This window comes from Felis catus, chromosome B2 (assembly GCF_018350175.1).
Source record: "Felis catus isolate Fca126 chromosome B2, F.catus_Fca126_mat1.0, whole genome shotgun sequence".
In the NCBI taxonomy this organism is placed as follows: Eukaryota; Metazoa; Chordata; class Mammalia; order Carnivora; family Felidae; genus Felis; species Felis catus.
Window position 1 is genome coordinate 97588523 of NC_058372.1, and position 23394 is coordinate 97611916.

A 23394-nucleotide genomic window follows, 5' to 3' on the forward strand; every position below is an offset into this window, starting at 1 on the left:
GCCTGGTTTCTGCCACTAGCACTCAATCACCAGTGATAACCTTTTTGTTGCCAAAGCTCGTGGACACTCCTCATCTCTTCCTCATTCTACAGTTTTCAGTGGTGAGTGCTCTCTCCTTCTTGAAGTGCTATATTCTCATGGCCATGATCACCACACTCTTCTCTTGTCTGGTGGCTCCTGTTCATTCTGTTTTGTTGGGTCCTTATTCTCTACCTGACCTCATGTTGCAAGGTTTCAAGGAAAAGTCATGTTTCTCTTCTCCCTTTTCTCTGTAGGTAAATTCATCCACTCCAATGACTTTTGTTACTTGGTTGCTCATTCTTCAAGTCTTAGGTCTTTCTTGTCTTTCCAGTCTAACTCTTAAGTCTCTCCAACCCACCCATTATTTTCTCTCATGGCACCCTGTTGTTTCCCTTCAGAACACTTTTCAGTTTATAATTATGTGTGCATTTATTCATTGTAATTAATGTCTGTCCCTCACTTCCCCTTTATCCCACAAAATTGTAATGAGACCAGGGAGGGACTATGTCTATTCACTCATGTTTGTATACCTGGTGCATGGAGGGACCTTAGTAAACACCTGTTTGAATGACTTGATGTATGTGAGGCCCCTCCACTTCTTCCTCCACTGCTCCAGCCCCGGCAGTTCTGGGGAGGCTGAACCTTTGTTCTTATTCCTTCTACTCCCTGCCAACCTAAATCTGTTCTCTATGTCAAGGGAAGTCTTATGGAGTTGTGCCATTTCCCTTTCACCTTTGAAATGTAGAAGCCTCAAAGTTAACGATCAGAAGACTAAAGGAGGCACCAGGTGCTAGTTCCTGGGAAGCAGTTAGGATGAAACATCCTGGATTGTTCAGCTCAAATCCCTAAGCAAAAGGAAATCAGGTTTTGATGTAGAGCATTTATACCTGACGACAAAATGGTAACAAACTAAAATCACTCTCCGAAACAACTATTCATTCATCAAACATTGGTGACTTGGAGGGTCTCCTTTTTAATGTTTCCTTTAGTGTGGTTATAGGTTTAATGAGAGCATATTTGTAGAGTGCTCAGCTCTGTGGGAGGAGTTTCATGGGAGACACCAAAGAAGTTGGCACTCCTGGCCCCATGGCCTTATGCTCTGGCAAGGAAGTTGGTGCTATAGGGGCCATTTAAAAACCAAGACTTTACAGATTTATTAATGAAGTGCCAGGAGTAGACTCAACAGCATGACAAGAAGGAGTTAAAAGATGTTGAAAGGGACAGTTAGGCTCTGAAATAAACCCTTTCCCTCAGGCACAGGCTTTGGGAGCAACTATGTAGTATTTATCAGTGAAATGAATATATCAGTTACTAAGTGACCACCTTTCCTCTGAGTAAGTGGCCCATCTTTTGTTCTTCTCCTGGGAATGGCCCTGTTCATTAACAGTCAGTGACTACAACCCAGTAAATATATACCTAACTAGGAATATTCAGAACTGTTTCCCTGGCATGTTCTTTCTTACATATTGATAGAATTGGGCAGTGTAGTTAAATATTCATAATGCTTTCCTGTTTACTAGGCCTTCACAGACTGATTTTTCAGTATCTAGACTTTAGATATGAAAAAGAGAGATAGTCAATTGGTATCTTAATGAGATACAGTTTTACTCTCATGTAACATTGATTATTCAGAATATTGGAATGGGTTTCCGACAGATTTCTTCATTTGCTCATTTCCTGATTTTTGAAAATTCATTTTAGAGAAGGATAACTGACCACAGTTTTGTTCAGTGGGAATATAGAATTATTTTTAAAACTCTTACTGGATGCTATCCCACATTGTCCAGATATGAGACCATTGGTTTCCTTATTGGATAGCATTTTTATCTTTTGGGTTTGATGCTTTGGGCTTGTTGGAAACTAGTATGTCACTATTCTGCCTTACTTTCTTTCTGCTCATTTCTTGTTGCTCCAAAGTCAGAAGAGTATAAATTTTTGTCCGAGTGATGACATTGTGGTATATTCTAGATGTTGTTTGCTCACTGGCTGTTGATGTTATTTCTGATCGTTTTGTGAAAAGTGTTGCTAAGACAGTGGCCCAGGTATATTCTCATGATTGGTAGAAATAGCCTTATGGAAACCATATGTCTCAGAGCTGTCTTTCCCAAAATTCATTTTTATGTCTTGAAGCCCCCAAAATACTCTTTTTATTGAAATCCAGGTTGACCCAAAACAAGTTTTATTTATTTATTTTTAATGTATATTTATTTATTTATTCACGTTTATTTATTTTTGAGAGCGAGAGAGAGCACGAGTAGGGGAGTGGCAGAGAAAGGGAAACACAGGATCCAAAGCAGGCTCCAGGCTCTGAGCTGTCAGCACAGAGCCCAGTGTGGGGCTTGAATTCCTAAACTGTGAGATCATGACCTGAGCCGAAGTTGAACACTTAACTGACTGAGCCCCCTAGGTACTCCCCAAAACAAGAAGTTTTAAAAGCCTCATGATAATACAGCCTGTTCACTTGGAAATGTGTTGCGTCCCTATCCTTAGTGTCTCCATATCAGAACTTCTAAAACTTTGGGACCAGGAGGATCACTGCTCATCCTACCAGCCTTGTAACATTGGCGAATGATGGTGTCCAGCACATACACAATCATTCCCTGAAAAGCACTTTCAAAGTGCCTAATAACACATACACGAAGGTAGGTGGGAAATAGGCACAGAAAAACCTTTCTTGCTAGGTGTGTCTGTTGCATTATTTACTTGCTGTGATTACAAACCTCTAATTACCATCATTAATACTTGGAATTCTGTAATCAACTATTTTTTTATTATCAATATGTGCAAAAGCGGAGAGAGAAAACATATATGGATAACACATGCAGAGGGGTGTATCAGTAAAATAATTCCTAAAAACAGAGTTTCTGGGTTTATCAATCAGGATTAGATATGGCCTTGTTTAACAGAAAACCCAGATTTAATAGTGAATTATTTTCATGTAAAGGAAGTCTAGAACTGGGGTGCCTGGGTGACTCAGTTAAGCATCCGACTTCAGCTCAGGTCATGATCTCACAGCTCTTGAATTCAAGCCCTGCATCGAGCTCTGTGCTGACAGCTCAGAGCCTGGAGTCTGTTTCAGATTCTGTGTCCCCTCTCTGTCCACCCCACCCCTGCTTGTGCTCTCTCTCTGTCTTTCAAAAAAAATAAATAAACATTTTTAAAAAAATGAAGTCTAGGGCTGATATGATCATTCTAAGAAGTGGTTGACAACCTGTCTCTGAGATTCTCTTCCACCATTGCAGGTGGTTTTCATCATCAAGGTCCTCTCATGGTTCATCTAGATATAGATGGACTGAATAAATGCAGAACAAAAGGAACTCTCATCTGAGTTAGTTAGCTTTAAACAGTATTCCAGAAAGTTCTGTGGGACTCCCAGTTACATATCATACTTGTCATATGGCCACATCTAACTTTTCAAGGAAGGCTGGGAAATTTAGTGTCTTTTTTTTTCTGGGCAGTCATGTGCCCAGAATAAAATCAACCTTCTGTTAGTAAGAAAGAAGAAGAGACTGGAATCGTCTATTCCACTAAGTTAAAGGTTATGTACATTTTTAATATCAGTAGGTATTAATATATTTTTTAAAGTTTGCATTCAGTTAATACTTTTTCCAGTTAATTGAAATGTTTATTTCCCCACAGGTGAACAAACAAAAAAAATTCTGAATCTTGATAAAATGTTCTCTTCTGTATTGGAATTGTATAGTCCGCTAGAGGCATGAGTGTGATCTCCAAGAAAACAAATAACATCCACATTTTGAACTTCTAAGTGCTTCTGAAGTTTAAGGCAGATAACTTAATTTTTAAAAATCTGATACTTTATTTACTGTGTATTTGCTATGACTTTCAGCGCTAAAAGTAGATTTCCTTAGAGATGGAGAACCTGAGAAAAGAGAGTCTATTTCTTTAACACTGGACTTCCTGGATTGTATTGCAGGTGCTAACTTTATTCAGCATAGTTTAGTTCAAAAGGGAAAACAAGAGTTTATTTCACGAAAATGAGAGTCTTTTGTATGTCAGTCATCTCTAGCATTGACAAGAAGTAGTTGTGCTTTCTTTTGTCATTTATTTTTTAATGTTGTTGTTGTTTTTTAATTAGAAAGTGTAAGTAGGGGAGAGGGTCAGAGGGACAGAGAGAGAATCCTAAGCAGGCTCCACACTTAGCACAGAGCCTTATGCGGGACGTGATCCCATGACCCTGTGATCATGACCTGAGCCAAAATCAAGAGTTGGGTACTCAACCACCTGAGCCGCCCAAGCACCCCTTTCTTTTGGTGTTTGACACTTCCTAGTTGTTTTCTTATATGAATGTATATGACTTGTCCATATATTTTTTAAAATGTTTATTTTTGAGAGAGAAAGAACGTGAGCAGAAGAGGGACAGAGAGAGAGAGGGAGACACAGGCTCTAGGCTCTGAGCTGTCAGCACAGAGCCCAATGCGGGGCTCAAACTCATGAACTGTGAGATCAAGACCTGAACCGAAGTCAGACACTCAACCGACTAAGCTACCCAGGACCCCCCAACTTGTCTATATTTTAATGCACCTTTTCCTTCTAAGAAATATTTTAGTAATCATCACTAAACATAGTACTACATAAAAGCTGTCAGGAAGAAAGAAAAGCCATACGGCTTTTTAAATGTCCAAGTGGTATCTAAGTTTTAAACCTTTATTTTTTTCTATTTCTAGACCTCATATATAGACCTAGATAGACAAAGTAAAACCTATTTTACTATAGTAAGACTACCTCATTGTAGCTTGAATTGGCGTTTTTTTAAATGATGGCTTTTGCCAAGTTCTTTTGGCAGCTACTCTAGACTGAAAGAAAGTACTAAAAATTGATTACTTGCAAGCTGTTACTAATAGTTCCTTTTTTATGCAGCCATTGCCACCCAGCCCAGGCTGGGGTCCCTGTAAAATGTTAGTATCTGCGGTGACTATGTGGGGGACCTGTTGCCCAAGTGGAGTGAGTTAACTCTAATTTACTCCTGGATGTCTGCATTCTTTTCCACAACTGTCCACAAATAGCGTCACAGCAAATTAATGTAATTTTCTGATTGATTCAAAGAGTAACCAAAGAAAGCTTGTTGTGTTTGGTGGCCAAAATACCACACAGTGTGAGCAAAGTAGAACTGCTGGCCCATTTTATAGCACTCTAATTGATAATTATTTCTCAAAGAGCACATTATTTGGCCGTGTGGCAACAATTCAGTATTATTCCAGAGGCATTAGACGTGTAGGTGCATGTGAACACTGCAGTAAATAAATGCTTCCTTTTGCCAAGAATGGAAGTAGGTTATCCAAGAAGAAAGGGGAGGGAAAAGAAAATATCAATTTCCTATGTACCAGAACAGGCCTGGCTTAAATCAGTTAGTTAAAAAACTGTAGAGTGTGAAATCTTGTAAAATTTTTTTTTTATTTTATTTTGTAGTAGAGGCTTCTGGTTTATATTTAATAACCTAGAAAATTAACTCTCTTCTGGAAACTTGGAGAAAGTATATACAGTAAAAACCTTGGTTTGCGAGCATAATTTGTTTCAGAAATGCTTGTAACGCAAAGCACTTTGTATATCAAAGCAAATTTCCCCATAAGAAATAATGGAAACTCAGAGGATTTGTTCCACAACCCAAAAATATTCATGTGAAAATGATTACAAATATTGTAATATAATACAAGATAATAAAGAAAATAAAAAATATAAAGAAAAATAAATGAACCTACACTTACCTTTGAAAACCTTCGTGGCTGGTATGAGGGAGACAAGAAAAGGGGGGGATTATTATGTAGGACGACTTTGACTATCACAACGGAATCACTGCTATCTGTTGGCTCAATGGAATCTTTTTTCTGCATGGGGACCATTGTATACGCTCACACAGGTGTTGACTACGGTACAGTATTAGTAAACTCTTGTCATACACTGTATTTAATGTCACTGGCAATAAGACAGCAGAGGAAAGTTTCTAAATCTGCAGACAGCCTGGCCTAGAATGAAGCAAAGCGTCCCTAAGCTTACTCTTGTATGGAAAAGCAAAGGACTGTACACAGGTGCTTTGAAGTGACAAAAAATATACCAGTGCCAGTTGTGGGCACATTCCAACGTTCTGAAAAATCACTGATTTCTGCCAGACACCACGGCCTGAGACCAAGCATCTGAGTATGGGAGACGATTGCGCACAATCCCTCAGAGAGAGAGGGAGAGAGAGAGAAAAGAACCATTGGCTCAGTTGTGATCATGTGGCATTCGGCAATGTACTACTCATGTTGCAAGATATTGCTTGTTAATCAAGTTAAAATTTATTAGAAATGTTTGCTCGTCTTGTGGAACACTCAGAACAACTTACTTGCAATCCAGGCTTTTACTGTAAATGTTTATGTGCAGGTGTTTGCTTTTGGTTCATGGGAACTCCCCAGTCCATCCTTTTTGCAGGTCTAACACTGCTAAATACTGTCAGAGGAATGAAGAAAATGGATGTGGAAGAGCTAAAGTGGCAAGAGGAGGGAATCCTGGGTTTCTACACGTGTGACCTGTTACAACGACAGAGTCACTGTGGCAAGGAGAAAGGCCTGAAAGCATTTCCATAAGGGTTAAATTTGGGGCTGTCAGTAGACAAGTGTAGGGGACTGAGGAGAAGCTCTTCCTTCCGAGAATGGCCCAGCGCTCCAAAATCGAGATCTGGATCCTGTGGAAACTCAACCAATGTAACCTAGAGGACTTCCATGCAATGGGGCAGTTGGTTGTCAGGGAGATGGGGAGTGTGGACATAATGTGATCTGCTCTTGCGTCTGGTCAAGGGAGGCAAAGAGCGAGAAACCTGCTGCCTGCTCAGCTCTGCTCATCACAGGCAAACAGCAGCATTGAGCAACAGCTGGGAAAGATGGTGACTGATGCAGATGAAACACTGCACAGAGACTATACCTGGGGAGCTGCTCTTCTATGAATGGTTTATTTTCATAAGGCCTTACAGGTCCTCAGCAAAGCCAGATCAGACTATTCAGATTGCTGGAGCCACACGTCTGCTCTTTTACTTGTGACTTCAATTTCCTCCTTCATCCCCTTGTCTTGTGTTCTTGCTCATTTATGTAGGAGTAGAGAAGAAAATTAGCTAAAGATGAATTGCCACATTACATCTTTTGCATTTGGCCCCACTAGCCATGAGACTCGTAGGTCAGAGGCAAAGGAATGTATTACGCATAGCACAGCAAGCTGCACAAGCAGCAACGTATTTTGCATCAGTTTCCACTTTGGTCCCAAGTCCCACAAGGGTGACGCAGATGGGCCCAGGTTGATGCCTACACATGCAGTGGGTGCTGTTAATAGGAGGGGAACCCTAGGTTTAGGGATCCTTTATCTTTTATGATGGGCAGTAAGTATATCTGTACGTTGCTCTGGAGCGAGACACTACCACTATCTTTCAAGTCTGTTCACTATGCAAATGCAAACATTCAAGAAAGATAGTTCAGAACAGAGGGCCATTAGTGCTTGCTTGCAAGACATGCAGAAACTCCAGCAACCCATGGAGAGTTCTGTCTCAGCTTGGATTTATTAACCCTTTAGGAAGCTTGCGTGACTTCTGTTTCTGTCCACAAATTAACATCAGGACTCGGCTGCCTTTCTTTCTTGGGAAGACAACGGAGATCATGGCTGTTCAAAAGAACCTTAATGAACTTGTTTCTGGAGAAAGCTAACACAGGGTAATATGGTTCTGTATAATGCCTCAGAGAGTTGGAAGTGTATTATTTGAAGCTACCTTTGAACCTGAAAATAGCTCAGCAACATCTGTACCTGTGTATTTTCCTTCCCTTGTCTTGATTTGAAGGGATTAGTTTCCATGGCCCCTGTATATACAGTGATTTGTTATGCTTTAGGGGAAGACCTAGTACCTGGTCATGCTCTGAGTGCACACACACATTTCCTCTTAGCAAATGAACAATTTGACTAAGGGAAGAGAGTTAGAAACTTCAGCTGAGGAGCCCTGGTGATAGGCCCAAGGAAGTTGAGAAAATCTGTGGGATAAATCTGCCAAGACAGACTCAACTAAGGAGGCAGTTATAAGGCCAGAGGTCCCCTGTCCTCAAGAATGGCCTTGGAGGGGCACCTGGGTGGCTCAGTCAGCTAGGCATCTGACTTCAGCTTAGGCCATGATCTCGCGGTTCATGAGTTTGAGCCCCACGTTGGACTCTGTGCTGACAGCTCAGAGCCTGGAGCCTGCTTTGGATTCTATGTCTCTCCCTCCCTCCCTCCTTCTCTCTCTCTCTCTCTCACTGCCCCCCCCCCCCACTCCCGGCTCATGCTCAGTCTTTCTCTGTCTCTCAACAAATAAATAAACATTAAAAGAAAGAAAAAAAGAATGGCCTTGGAGTCACAGACAGTTGGTATGCAGGGACCAGTGAGCCCTGGAGCACTATGACACCTGCTAAGTGAGGTGTGGGCTCACCCCCTAACTTCACCATACTAAGAGTGTCTTATGTGCCTATCCTTGCCAGTTAATATTATCCCTCCTACCCTTTGGGTGATAGATACTATACTACTGGTGTTTCCAGGTTTTTAAGTGCTTTCAAGCTTACCCCACACATCAAGTAGATTAGAGCCTAGCACATATTAATACTACAGTACTGCATTCCTTTCATGGCCTTTTGAAAAACTGACTTATCCCGTGCACATTCAGCCTTTTTCATCATAGTTTGGAGAACAGTGCTAATTAACGTGTACATTTAGGAACATCCTAGATTTTAAGTTAAAATGTGCTGGTATCTAAATGTCCACCACCACTACCACTCCCCACGAACAGTGGAATGGGTGTCTGGTTCCTTAGTTGATCATTTTCTGTGGACTTTTGAGCTGTGTGGTGCTCATCTGTATGTGTGATTGGCACCCAGAAGTGTCCTGGAATGAACAGTTGATTCACTTGGTTGGCATTTAGCAATATCATTACATTGGTCATCAGCCACTTTTGCATCCTATGGTTTTAAACAAGAAGAAATCTTGCAAAATCAGTGCAGTGAAATGCTGCACATGCAGGTAAGGTTACAGGGTAGAGAAAGCAGTTCCTCAGGAGGCTCCTTTTTAGCTGAATGTCATTGGGCTGTGGAAAGGAAAGAGAAGGGTACTGTAGACCTGAGTCACTTTGCAGAATTGTCTGCTGCGTTCTTTATTCCTGTAAAGAGAAAGTCCATCGGTTGTTTTCTTTGCAGTAGCCGACATGAGATATTCTGTTGTGTGGCATTTACTTTTTTTGTCTTCTGCTTTTTACCAGTATCGTCTTGATTTTTGATGACTATCAGAATAACTAACATTGACATTTGGAAGATAGCCTGCTTCCAAATACATATACACTTGTCTGTTCTGTAAACCCTAGCCCAAACTTTTTCCTTCCCTAGCTGAAAAATGTGCCTCTACCCCTCCTGGTCTTTCCAGGGTGTGGGCCTGTGCTTAGCTGTGTGACTGTGCCCACACGTTGGCATATATTTCGGTGCTACCCAAAAGTAATCCGTTGCCCTTGAAATAACAAGATGAAAAAGAATTGTTTTTCTGAGCCATAACATCTGAAGAGCTGGAAACAGTTGTGTTTGTATGTGTGCCGCTAAAGCCAGTGAATTTCATGTGAAGGAAGGGATTGTAAACCAAGAACAGAAAAGCAGTTTTCCTGGATTTCAGATGACAAACTCAAGCTGTTTAACTCACCCACTCAGCACCTCCACAGCCATCCCTTTAATGTGCTTGCAGGCATTGTCAGTGATTTCTGTTTCTGCAGCTTTTGTTGCCAGAAGACAAATAATAAAATAGCATGCATATACAAACTTAAAGCAGTTTTCTACCAGTGTTTGATTGAGGTTAAACAGAAGCATCCTGATCATGCTGTCAGTTGGCAGGCAAAGGCATATTTTAAAATTCACATAGATTTAAAGAAAGCTAATCTTTTCTGGCTCTATAATAAACTAATTACATGTTTAAAATAGTATAGAGCTGAGTCCCTATTTCAGATTAAGCCTCGTAATGGCAAGGTCAGGACAAAGCAGACATTTGCCTGGCTTTGCCTGATGTCTCTGGCTTGAGGATCCACAGCACGGTGCCAGCTGTTTCAGAGCCTGAATAGGTCTGCCAAGGACGGCCAGGTAATACTGACTTGACTCACTAATGGGTTAATGCTCTCTGAGCACAGAAGCCACCAGACGTGCCACCGAAGAAGACCTGGATACTTAATAGTTTATGGCAGTAATCTTGTTTGGTTGTTCCCTAAAAGAGGTGATCCCAGGTTAGGTTAGGACATGCCAGTCGTGTCTCTTTTGGGGTATATCTGAGAAAAAAGGTGTCATTTCTAAACATGATCTGGTTTCAACAAGGCTGACTTCATAGCTAGTCATTCTTCCACTCTTTCCCTTCTTTTCATAATCCTAGGGACCATGTGCAGAAACTTAGAGATGGGAACATGTCATTCAGTAACATAGATTTTTGTTCTTGTTCCTTCATGTTCCTTGGTCACCTGTTAGTGGTGCCTCTCTCCTTAGGCAGTTTGGTGATGTCAGAGGGAAACCTATACGGGCAGTGGTGAGAGCTTCACTCTGGAGTTAGCCTTGGGCTTGATTACTAGCACCACCAGACAAGCTACTTAAATTTTCTGTACCTCAGTTTCCTCCTGACAGGCTTGTCGTGAAAATAAGTGAGATTAGGTTTGTCAAGCACAGAGACTTGGCCTTGGTAGATGTCAAATACATTAAGTTCTTTCAGATTGCAGGTGAAGTAGACTTTTCTTTTGGATTTTTCTGTTCTTGTTTTTCTTTGGATGTGCCTTGGAGGAGACTTAGTACCAGAGTGTGTTATCTATGATTTTGAGTCTGCCTCTGAGGGCTCTGGGCCAACCTCATTACCAAGAATGAGGCCCTATAGCATCTCAAGGCAGGTAAGGAGTCAGCTCTTCTCCCTAGATGGACATGACACCTTTGTGCCAAGCCCTTGCTCCTCCAAGTAGCTCACACACTGTCATGTTGCCCTTCTTAGCATCTCTTATTACAGAGAACCGTAAATCTACTAATTAGGCTGTCATCTTGTTTTTGGAAATTGGATTGTATAATTGAAGTTAATACTCAAAGGGGAGACTTGCTACTTCACATTTTACAGTGGATGGTTATTTCCATCTTCACTCACGTGAGGATTGGTCATTGAGCTCATGTTTTATAACATTGCCAAGTATAATTCAGGTTTGTTTTGTGGCTGTTGCCCCTTTTCACCAATTCACTGATTAAACAAATATTTTTTTGAACACCTACTATGTACCAGGCCCCATGCTAGGTGCTAAAGCTATAATAAGACATGGTGCCTGGTTGTGAAGAGTTCTATATGTGTTTGGGGAGACACGTTCTCCTCAAATTATAAAACAAGGCAGACTGAAGTTGGATGGCTTGGTGGCTGGCTGGATGGGTGGGTAGAAGATACTACCTACCCATGCTTTGTGCTCCCTGCACTTCATCCCTTTAACCGGTGTGGTAATCCAGACATTGGAACCGATGTTGTTTCTGGGTATTACTGTTCTACCTTAAGGCCAAGAGATCAGAGTTTGTCTCAGTGTGGCGTCCACTTACTAGCTGATTGACTTCAGGTACTCCCTTGTATCTCTTTGGCCCTTTGTTTCTTTCACTGTAAAGTTAAGGCTGCGTGTTACTAGGTGGGTTTCACAGCCCTCTCCATTTTCCCCAGTTTACTTTTAACTGAACTTCCTGCTCTGATCACTTATATAATGCCATGAAAGTGATTATTAAACTCTGATGTATTCCTGAATTCTGGTCATGTATTTCCAATGCCTTTTTATTCTGTTTCCACCCACAATAAATTTTCAAACTGGAAAAACTTGTAGCTTTATTGTTTTTTAATCTAAGTGAAAATTATGTTAATAGTAAAACTATTTCTGTTCTACTTTGTTCTACTCTGTGGAGTCCATTTCAAGAATGTTCTGTAACTTCATGGTGTTTAACCCTTTGAGGCATCCATTTCGTGTAGCTAGCTGTGCATGGTCTCCACAAGGAATTGACATAGTGTGTGCCCGTGTGGGAAAGGGAAATGGATTCAGTAACAACATCAGGGAAGAAGCTTGGAGAAAGAGAGCAGGAGCTGCCAAAGGCTATAACTTTAACCTGCTTTCTGGGGATTGTAATTCTATTGACTGCATGCCTTTAACTGCTTCTCCCTCAGTCTGGGGAGAAGGATGGGCAGGGGATTGGAAGCAGGAGGGCTCATGGGGAGGGGCAGGGTGCTGCCGACAGTGGGTGTGGGCAGAGGTTGCAAGGCTGCCAGGGTTCTCTTTGTGCCGGAAGTGCAGGTTTGGCTGTAAGGAATGGAATGTTCCCTCTTGCCCTCCAAGAACAGAAACAGCTGTGGAAGAGCTTGAAAAGATTACTAAATGAAAAAAAAATTAATATGAAAATAAAAGCCACATAGAAAATCCAACAAGACTGCAGTAGAGTAGTAGCCGTCTTTTTCATGCTCTTCGAGAGAACTTTCTTCCTATCTAGGATTCCTTTTTTTCATTTGAGGGCAGGACAGATTGTCTGCCCAGCCCTTCCTCTTCTAAGAAAGCCTCATGTGTCTCATTTTGCTTGGGTAAAGAATGGGTTCATTATGCTGATTATCAGATGATTGCTATTATTTTATTCGGTTTAGTGAGAGACCAGAACCTGTCACTTACTGCATGAAAACTTGAAGCAAACGTTAATTTTCAAAGGAGGTCTCTCTGGGTAGAGGATTATTGTTAGCAAATTTAACAGAAATCTTATTTCAAGCTGGAAATTTAATCCTTCAGCCAAGTTCCTGACAATATTTATTTTAGAACATTGTCTTTTTAAAATAAGTCCCTTAATGGTTTAAACTTAGTGTTTTAAACAAGAGTAAGAGTAGAGCTAGCCTGGGACTTGTCTTACACATCAGGGTTGATTGTGCAATGCTTTATGTGAATGTTTATTTAAGTTTTCTTCTCTGTCTAAAAGGCTTGCTTGCCTATTACAGCTGGTATTCCATATAGTCAGAAATAATAACTGTTTCTGATTTCAAGTCTGTTTTATGCTATCATGCTTTCTGTACTTGCTTTTGAACAACAGGTTAGCCCCAAAGAAGATAAAATCTAGTGGAAAATCTAGTGGAAGATAGCTAAAACCTAGACTCTACCAGTTTCTAATAAGAAGGACCAGCCTCACACTTGCCCCTCAGATGGCGGCACTACTTGGCTCTTTGCCATGTCCACTCAAGGATCTTTGCCCTGAGTGTAATGATGTAGTGTTTTGCACAGTTGAGGAATGAGAAGGAATGAGAAATGGAATATGTGATTATTATTTTTGAGACTGAGTATGTCCTCAGGAAGTTCATCAAGTGATATTTTGCTGTGTTAACAGTGGGAGCTGATAAGTACCTCAGGATTGGGGTATGGCTTTTTCAGTAGTTACTTTTACCCAGTCTGTCTTTTTGGCATTTTGCTTGAAGGATAGTCTATGAAAGGGATTGTATGAGATTGCATGCTAATTCAGGGAGGCTCCTGAAAATTATAGGGATTAGCTACTGTCCCAGCTCATCCTGTCTTCAGCCTATTATCAATTCTTAGTTTTGTGACTGCCCACATGTCCTCTTTTCTGTCCATGCCTATCCATGCTGGGTGGAGAAGTGGCACAGGACAGAATGAGATGACCATCCACAGGCAGTACAAGGTCAAGGACCCTTCTTCCCTGTCTCCCTTGCCTTTTTTTTTTTTCTTTCTAAGAAAAAAGATAATCTGGATCCCAGTGGCCTGAAAAATTACTCTCTCTGTTTTACTCTGCACATATAATCACAGCTTGATTCTATAGGCCCAGTTCTCATCCTTATTTTCTAAGTGGTGGGAACTTGAACTTAGAAAACACTGATTCTGCTTCCCAGACCTGGGAAGACTAGGGACGGTTAGGTTGGACTCAGAGTCTCAGTCACTGGAAAGGCAAGGGGGAAATTCCAGTGATTCTCAGCTCTCCTTGCACAGAACAATCTGGGGAGCTTTAAAAATGCACCTCTACCTTAGCCTTACCCACACCAATTGAATCAGAATCCCTGGGAGTAGGGCAGGAGTATGTAAAGCCTCCCCAGGTGATTCTAATGGGCAGCCAGGGGAAAGAATTAATACTTAAGAGAAGTCAGGGCCTTGTCCAGAGAACTGCCTTTGAAAGAGCCTGTCATTATAAATCAAAGGCCACTTCCCAGGCCCTCTCCTAAAGCTGTATCTTTGCATTACTCTGCAGTGGCACCCAGCCCCCTGGGTCTCCTCGTGACTTGTGGTTTTCATTGGGCTTTTCACGTGACCTTTATCATCGACTGCTCAGGAGATGCATATATTAGAATTCAGGCATTTGGCAGCCTCGTTCTGAATTGTCATTGCCCACAAGTCAAAGCAGTGAGACCTACTTGAAATGCTGGTCCTATGTGTAAGGTAGATGAATATTGTGTCTAAAAGCAATCTTTTGCAGATTGTCCCCACTGAAATCCCTTAGAAGGACCAGATGGATGCCTGCAATCTGCCTGGTGGGGAGCAGTGGGTCTGGCTTAGGGGTTGACAGCCATAGCTCTCATTTTGCTACTTTTGAGACAGCACAAAAAAAGAGAGGGAGGGGTTGTCTTCAAAAAATAAATAAATAAATAAAATGGAAGGTAGGCAGGGGCCTTTAAGAGTTAAATTACACAACTCCCTTTTTATTTTTAAAGTCAGTGGATTCCTTGTTGCCGTTGCTGAGAAAGATAAATTGATACCACATGTTGCTTCCAGACAAAACCCTCTCTGTGTTCCAGGGGGAGCACATGCAGCTGGTGTCTGGGTTAGTGGACAGTCTCCACAAGGTAAACATGGGTTGGAAGGGGCTGCAGTGGACATAGGGTAGCAACAGTTAGGAAATTACCAGTCACTCCTGACTGACACAGCACCTTTGAAATACTTTTAAGAGTCTGAAATCTTCCTGGAAGGAGCCGCCCTCTCACCTTTTGGCTTAAATTATACGATGCTCGGAAAACAGTAAGTGAACGTTTCTGATGTCACTGCTTCCGTATGTGGGATTTGACAGTTGAGAGCCTCTTTTGTGCTTGGCACTTCAGTGAGTACTTTGCATGCGTAATTTCATTTAACCTTCCCGAAGATCCTAGAGTTAGGCAGAGAGGGTAATTTTATCCTCATTTTGTGAAAGGGGCATCTGAGGTTCACTCAGTTGCCCAAGGTCATTGGACAAATGTCAGAGCCAGGATTCTAGCTCGGACCTGACTGACATCAGAGTCTGTACTCTTCCTTCAACATCATGCTGCCCCACCTCCATTAGCCACCTTAAATTGTGTGTGTGAATTATCCACTTTGTAAAGTTCCAGTGGGGAATACTTGGTCATTTCAGGCAGCTTCTCTTGGACACCTAACCTAATCTGTTCTGGGTCCATGTGTCTTCACAATCAGCTGGCATATATGTAGTGACCATGTGCACTTTAATATTAGTAATAAATGTATCTTACAGTAGAAAACTGCCTTTCAGGAGAGCAAGAAAAATAATTACCAGATTCTGATAAGTACAGTCATCTTTATGCTAATTTCTTCAAGGAGAACCAAGCAAAGAAATCTCATGCTGACTGTGGGCCACAGCCCAGAGTGTGAAATCGAATTCCTTCATACTACCTCCTTCACACACCTTCTGCACATACCTCCTTGAAGGATTAGGCCACTAAATACCGCTGCAATCACACAGGACACAGGTTTTCCAGATCTCTTCCTATTTAACTCCATCGAAAGCATCTAAAAGCATTTCTGTCCCAAGCTTGCTTGGGTGTAAATCATTTTGTAAAAGAGAGCATTGACATAAAATGGGATGAAGAGTATTCTTCTCTCTGCTCTCTCTTCAGACACATTGTGTTAGAGATGCTTTAAGGATTCTCTAAATCTTTGGGGCAGGTTGGAAAAAAAACTGGCATATTTGTCCCTGACAGTAAAGTTTCTTCCTAGAAAATGTTTGCTTTCCTATAATTTCCAGTATCTGGATTTCTTAGTAGTGAACTTAAATAACCAGAACTATTCACATGATTTGGGGTTGAGGTTGTAGTGTAGCTTCGTGGCTCCTTTAGTAAGTGTGATGACAGAATGGCCTGTGCTCTAGCAATAGGACTTTTGGTTGTTAATATTTATCGTATCAAGTTAACATTAAGGAAAACACATCCTTAGTACTTCAGCCAATTAACAATGGCTTGCCTTATAAAGTATTAGAAAAGTTAATTCTAGTCTTGTCACACCATTCTTTTTTTTTTTTTTTTTAATGTTTTATTTTATTTTTGAGAGAGACAGAGACAGAATGCAAGTAGGTTAGGGGCAGAGAGAGAGGGAGACACAGAATCCGAAGAGGCTCCAAGCTGTCAGCACAGAGCCCAATGCAGGGCTCAAACTCACAGAGCTGTGAGATCATGAGCTGAGCCAAAGTCAGACGCTCAACCGACTGAGCCACCCAGGCACCCCAGCCATTCTTCCTTTACTTCACCTCCCAATCCCCAAACTAATGTAAAATCCTAGAAATATAAACTGTTTTGTATGGTATATGAATTAGTGGAAAACTATAGAATATTTTTAATGGCGGTTTTTATAGTTTAAAATACAAGTAGGGAGGCACCTGGCTGGCTCAGTTGGAAGAGCATGCGACTCTTGATTTCCAGGTTGTGAGTTTGAGCCCCACGTTGGGTGAGGAGATTATAAAAAGGATAAATAAACTTTAAAAAAATAAATAAAATACAGTACACCGGAAACTAATTTACAGACCATAATATAGAGGTCTTTAGAGAACTTAAATGATAGATCATGAGATTTTACAGTTGGCCTGTTTTTAGAAATCCCACTTCTCATTTCTGGGACTGACTTGAAGGAGTATCATCCCTTTGAAATCTTACAGAAGTCATATCACCATTAACTTTTGTTATCAGGGAAGGTGTGGGGAAACATCATACTCCTGACATTTTATCTGGCATTCACTCATTCATTCATTCATTCATTCATTTATTTATTTATCTACCTACCTACCTACCTACCTTTTCCTGCTTTCCCAAAATGTAGGTAGAGAAACTACTGATTAGAATCATGACCTGTAGGAAAACCAGAATCTGTTTCTGGAATCCACCTTGTTAGGATGAGGGAGCATTTGAACTGGAAATGGACAGAAGGACCATATTTATTGGCCTTTGGATTTTATAAATGAATTATGGATTTTATAAATGGGAAGCTGGCCAGCCTATATGTATAGAGGCTCCTGAGATAGGGGACTGTCACAATGGTGGTGGCATTGTGTTGTCTTGGTCATATAACCTGAAAAACCTGTCTGAGTGTTGTGTAGGTAATATGCCTAAGGGCATGCATTCTGCTAGTAATAATCTCTAAAACAAGAGTAGAGCAAAGAGTGGAAACTGAAGCTAGTCACCGATTTAATAAGTCAGGTTTTGTTTCAGAACCTAAGGACAGTTAACATTGGTTGGTATGGTGACCATTGCCCTCTCCCTAGAAGGAATGCTATCATGGCCTCCTTAGTAAAGAAACACAAACATGGGCTGTGTGAGCCTTCACTTTCTTGTCAGTTCTTCTGAAAGACTTTCTTTAAAAAAAGGTTTATTTTTAATTTAGGAAAGACCCATCAAATTATTATCCCTATTTCATAAACAGAATTACAGTAATAAAGTTGTGCTTTTATATCCTTGTTCTTTATTAAATGTTTCTTTAAAATGTTAACAGAAATAGGTTAAATGATGACTTCTAAATAATTTGGTGACAAACCTGTGAAAGGTTATATAGTAAAAGCATTGGATTTGAGTACGGAAAACAAATTTCACTTTGGGTTATATAGGCAGTGTGACCCTGGTGTAAGTTATTTAATATCTCTCAGCCTGAGCCCTCATATAGATGATGAGAGCACTGATACCAACTTTGCAGGTTTATTATAAGGATTAGAGACCATGAATTTAAAAGCTATGGCTCAGTAACTGGCAGTGCTCTAATTAGGCAGGTTCTCATTTCTTCACCCTTAAGATCAGGGCTCTGGGCCCTGACATCTTGTCCTGTGCTTCTGGTCCTAAATGTGGGTATTCCAGCCCCTTTACCACATATCCTTACAGAAGCTTAATTTCTGTCTCCAAATTTTAGCCAATTGTAGCTTGAAATTTTGTTAAATTATACATATACATTGTTGAAGTTTAGAGTTGTAGTAATAGATGACTATTAGAAAGTTCATGTAGGGCATTTTGGAATTCTGTAAAGTGTTCCTTTTTTTTTTTTTTTGTAGTTGGTTTGGAATTGGTGAAAATAAAAATACATTTAAAAAATACTATTCTCTAAGTGCTTTTTTTTTTTTAAGTTTATTTATTTTCAGAGAGAATGCACCCGTGAATGGCGAAGGGGCAGAGAGAGAGGGAGAAAGAAAGAATCCCAAGCAGACTCTGTGCTGATAGCAGCCCATGTCGGGGTCAAACTCCGGAACCATGAGATCATGACCTCAGTCGAAATCAAGAGTCTGATGTTACAGACTAAGCCATCCAGGCACACTCCCTCCCCCTCAAGTGCTTTTTAAAGAGGGGATAACAGGATACTTAAGATTGGTCATTATTAATCCTAGGTGTTATATGAACTCATTCCAAAACCTAGAGCAAAGGGGCCTGGCCAGGGTTCCACATTGCTCCCATATAGCTTCAGAACCTTCCTGTTTTCACCAAGAAGTTTAAGTTTTTTATTTAATATATCTAGTCATTTGAGTACTCAGATAGTAGAACCACCTTGCACCTTTTTGAACCCTACAGAGTGAATTTTAAGAACGTGCTTTGAATCTGTTTTATTAAAGGGTTTTACTTTTTAAAGAAACATAATTTCTGAACCATTAGTAGACATGCCATTATTTTATTTATTTATTTATTTATTTAATTTTTTAATATGAAATTTATTGTCAAATTGGTTTCCATTATTCTTTTAAAAACCAGAAGAGTAAAAGGGAATCAGAGTATATAGTCTCCTGGGCAACATTCGTCTTATCAGATACTCACTATGTTGCCTGTTTTTTTTTCTCTCAACTGTGTCTTTATGGGCATATCATAGAAATGCCAACTTACGACCCGTGGTTGTTCATGTTCATTGCCCAACCTGAACTTCAGGCCCTCCTTACATAGGAACACATACATGGGAATCACTGAGTATTTTGAGTTACTTATGGTAAAATCCTGCCCACTTTCTGCGTTCTAAAAACATTCTGGTAGAACACATGTATTTGTATCTTCTACATAAATACAGTGGTGATTGCCAATTTTTTAAAAACTATGGGAACTTCTAGGATTGTTTGTATTTCATATACTGCACAAGGCAATACTTTTTGTCTTTAACTTGTGAGTAAAAACTCATCTGTCCTGTAGTTTCTGTTCCAGATGTGGAGAAGACAATCAACTCCTCTCTTTTACTGCACATGAGGCATTTTATAGATTAGAATGAGCCCGCATCAGGTGATGAGCTCTCCCCACCATGGACTCTGTGTTTTATAATAGCAATAAGAACACCCTGACTTGGTAGAGTGATCAGTTCCTAAAGCATATTACCATATGTCATTCTTACATCATCCCTGTCAGGGAGGGATGGTTTGAATGTTGTTATGGCTATAATGAAGATAGAGAAGTGAAGTTGTTGCAGACAGATTAATTGATTTGCTCAAGGTCACATGGTTGATCATTGCAGAGATAGGACTGGATCTAGGTCATCCCAGCCAACCAAGCTTATCTACCAAGCTGAGAGGAAGATCTTGCAAGATGGCTGCAGTTGTTAGGATTTTAAAGATATTTTGCTCTTTTTTTTTAATCCTTTAATATGAAATAGTTTTAAATGTAGAGAAAAGTTGGAAAACTACTGCAGAGTTCTCATATCCCAACATCAAGTTTCCTGTTGTTAACATCTTACCTTAAAGTTTAGTACATTTGCCACAACTAATGAACTAATATTAATACCTTATTATGAACTGAAGTCCATACGTTATTCAGATCTCCCTCATTTTTACCTAATGTCCTTTTTCTGTTCCAGCATCCTGTCCAGGTTGCTACGTTACATTTAATCATCGTTCTTCCTTAGATTCCTTGTGGGTCTGACAGTTGGGAAGAGTATGCAACAGACATTTTTTAAATGTCCCTTAATTGGTATTTGTCTGATGTTTTTCTCATAGTTAGACTGGGGTGATGGTTTTTAGAAGGAAGACTACAAAAGAGGGTACCATTTTCATCGTATCATATCAAGAGTACATATTATCAACATGACTTAGCCCTATTGATGTTGACCTCGATCACCTGAGATAGTGTTTGTTTCTCTACTGTCAAGTTACTTTTTCCCTCCTTTCCAGACTGAACTCTTTGGAAGGAAGTTACTATGCTCAGACTGCATTGCCTGGAAGGGAAATATCTATATAAATTACTTGAAATTGTTCTGAATGGGCAACTTGCCTATTTCTGTCAACTCAGCAAATTTTACTCTACCATTTTCTTCTTCTTCTTTTTTTTTTTTAATGTTTATTTTGAGAGAGAACAAGAGTGTGAGCACAGAAGGGGCAGAGGGAGAGGAAGAGAGAGAGAGAGAGAGAGAGAGAGAGAGAGAGAGAGAGAGAGAGAGAATCCCAAGCAGGCTCCACACCGTCAGCTCAGAGCCCGACATGGAGCTCGATCTCATGAACCATGAGATCATGACCTGAGCTGAAATCAAAAGTTGGATGCTTAACCCACGGAGCCACACAAGCACCCCACCATTTTTTTTTTTTCTTATACCTGGCAGACAGGTATGAAACTATGGCAGGAAGAGATGGAGTTATAGAAAGGATAGGTAACAATTCACACCAGTTGAGTTTATAGTAGTGATTAAGAAAAGGTAGATGCTGCCTTTATACTAGTGGAGGAGGGAACCATAAGAAAATAGAGTAGCCCCTTGAGTGATTAATTACCCTTAGAGAGCCAGGGAGGTTTGTTGCAAAATGGAAGAGTGCTGTGGTAATAAAATTATATAAGTGTGAACTTCAGTGTAGGAAATAGTATTCTAGAAAAGGACAACAAAACTTAGGAATTTGGGGAAAACAATGTCATTGAGCATATACATTTCCAGCATCTCCTGGATATGAAACCATCTCCCACCTCCTAAATACCACAATTGGCCATTTACAATGTTGTCATTGTTCCGAGCTGGGTGGGGAACATATCATACAAATGTTTATCTTTTTTTTTTCTTTTTAATCCTCCAAAAACTAAGGAGGCTTTTAAAAATAAGTCTGATTAACTACTTCTGGCTGCTTAGTTTTGGTCCATTTTGTCTCATATTCTGCATTTTCCATTCTCTCCACAGAACTCTATTCGGCACAACCTGTCACTGCACAGCCGTTTCATGCGGGTCCAGAATGAGGGGACTGGCAAGAGCTCTTGGTGGATCATCAACCCTGATGGGGGGAAGAGCGGGAAGGCACCCCGGCGGCGGGCTGTCTCCATGGACAACAGCAACAAGTATACCAAGAGTCGTGGCCGTGCAGCCAAGAAGAAGGCAGCCCTGCAGACAGCCCCCGAGTCAGCAGATGACAGTCCGTCCCAGCTCTCTAAGTGGCCTGGCAGCCCCACGTCACGCAGCAGTGATGAGCTGGATGCGTGGACCGACTTCCGCTCACGCACCAATTCCAATGCCAGCACGGTCAGTGGCCGCCTGTCACCCATCTTGGCAAGCACGGAGTTGGATGACGTCCAGGATGATGATGCACCGCTCTCCCCCATGCTCTACAGCAGCTCAGCTAGCCTGTCACCCTCTGTAAGTAAGCCATGCACCGTGGAACTACCACGTTTGACCGACATGGCGGGCACCATGAATCTGAATGATGGGCTCTCTGACAACCTCATGGATGACCTGCTGGATAACATCACACTCCCATCGTCCCAGCCATCGCCCACCGGAGGGCTCATGCAGCGGAGCTCTAGCTTCCCATACACCGCCAAGGGCTCCGGCCTGGGCTCTCCAACCAGCTCCTTCAATAGCACGGTGTTTGGACCCTCGTCTCTGAATTCCCTGCGCCAGTCTCCCATGCAGACCATCCAAGAGAACAAGCCAGCTACCTTCTCTTCCATGTCACACTATGGCAACCAGACACTCCAGGACCTGCTCACTTCAGACTCACTCAGCCACAGCGATGTCATGATGACCCAGTCAGACCCCTTGATGTCTCAGGCCAGCACCGCTGTGTCTGCCCAGAACTCCCGCCGGAACGTGATGCTTCGAAATGACCCAATGATGTCCTTTGCTGCCCAGCCTAACCAGGGGAGTTTGGTCAATCAGAACTTGCTCCACCACCAGCACCAAACCCAGGGCGCTCTCGGTGGCAGCCGTGCCTTGTCGAATTCTGTCAGCAACATGGGCTTGAGCGACTCCAGCAGCCTTGGGTCAGTCAAACACCAGCAGCAATCTCCTGTCAGCCAGTCTATGCAAACCCTCTCGGACTCTCTCTCAGGCTCCTCCTTGTACTCAGCTAGTGCAAACCTTCCCGTCGTGGGCCACGAGAAGTTCCCCAGCGACTTGGACCTGGACATGTTCAATGGGAGCTTGGAGTGCGACATGGAGTCCATTATCCGTAGTGAACTCATGGATGCCGATGGGTTGGATTTTAATTTTGATTCCCTCATCTCCACACAGAATGTTGTTGGTTTGAACGTGGGGAACTTCACTGGTGCTAAGCAGGCCTCATCTCAGAGCTGGGTGCCAGGCTGAAGGATCACTGAGGAAAGGGGAAGTGGGCAAAGCAGGTCAGTGCCCAATGCTATGGCATTTAATAACAAAGTGTGGTTAATTGGGGGGAGGCTGACTTTTATTTACTTTGAACTTTACTCCACATTGAGAAATCAAGAACCATGGAGCAGTGGTACACGGAACATGGCTCCCAACCTGTTCACCTCCAAGTCAGGGCCATCAGGTGCCCCTCTCCGCAGTTTGCTGACAGCTCAGGAATTTTACTGCCAGTAAAAAGAACATACACATATTCAGATATTTCATTCTATTCTTTTTTTCTTTTTTTGTATCTAGTCATCCTCGCTTACCTATGATACAGGTCTCCCTACTTGATGGATGGATGAGGATAGAATGGAAAGGGGGGAGGAAGGGAGACCTTAGGTCACACAAACTTCAAGGTTAAGGACCCACCCAGAAGACATTCTTAGATGCTCAGGTCCAACACCACCTTTGTCGATCTTCCATGTTTTTCCAGTGAGGTAACAATTCACAGGTACTTGTAATTTAACTGTAGAATATATATTCTGGACTCTTTCATGCATGAGTATTTCCACCAAAAGCAAGATCTGTTAGGGGCGCCTGAGTGGCTCAGTCGGTTAAGC

At 41.5% G+C, this 23394-nt stretch overlaps 1 protein-coding gene across 1 annotated transcript in view; it reads left to right on the forward strand.

Moving 5' to 3' along the window:
* Positions 1-23394, forward strand: part of FOXO3 (forkhead box O3) — a 126569-nt gene that overhangs the window by 84136 nt on the left and 19039 nt on the right. Inside the window, exon 3 of the mRNA XM_003986453.6 lies at positions 21374-22809. Coding sequence (XP_003986502.2) covers positions 21374-22774 — 1401 coding nt within the window. The 3' untranslated portion in view covers positions 22775-22809. The remainder of the gene's footprint in view (positions 1-21373; positions 22810-23394) is intronic.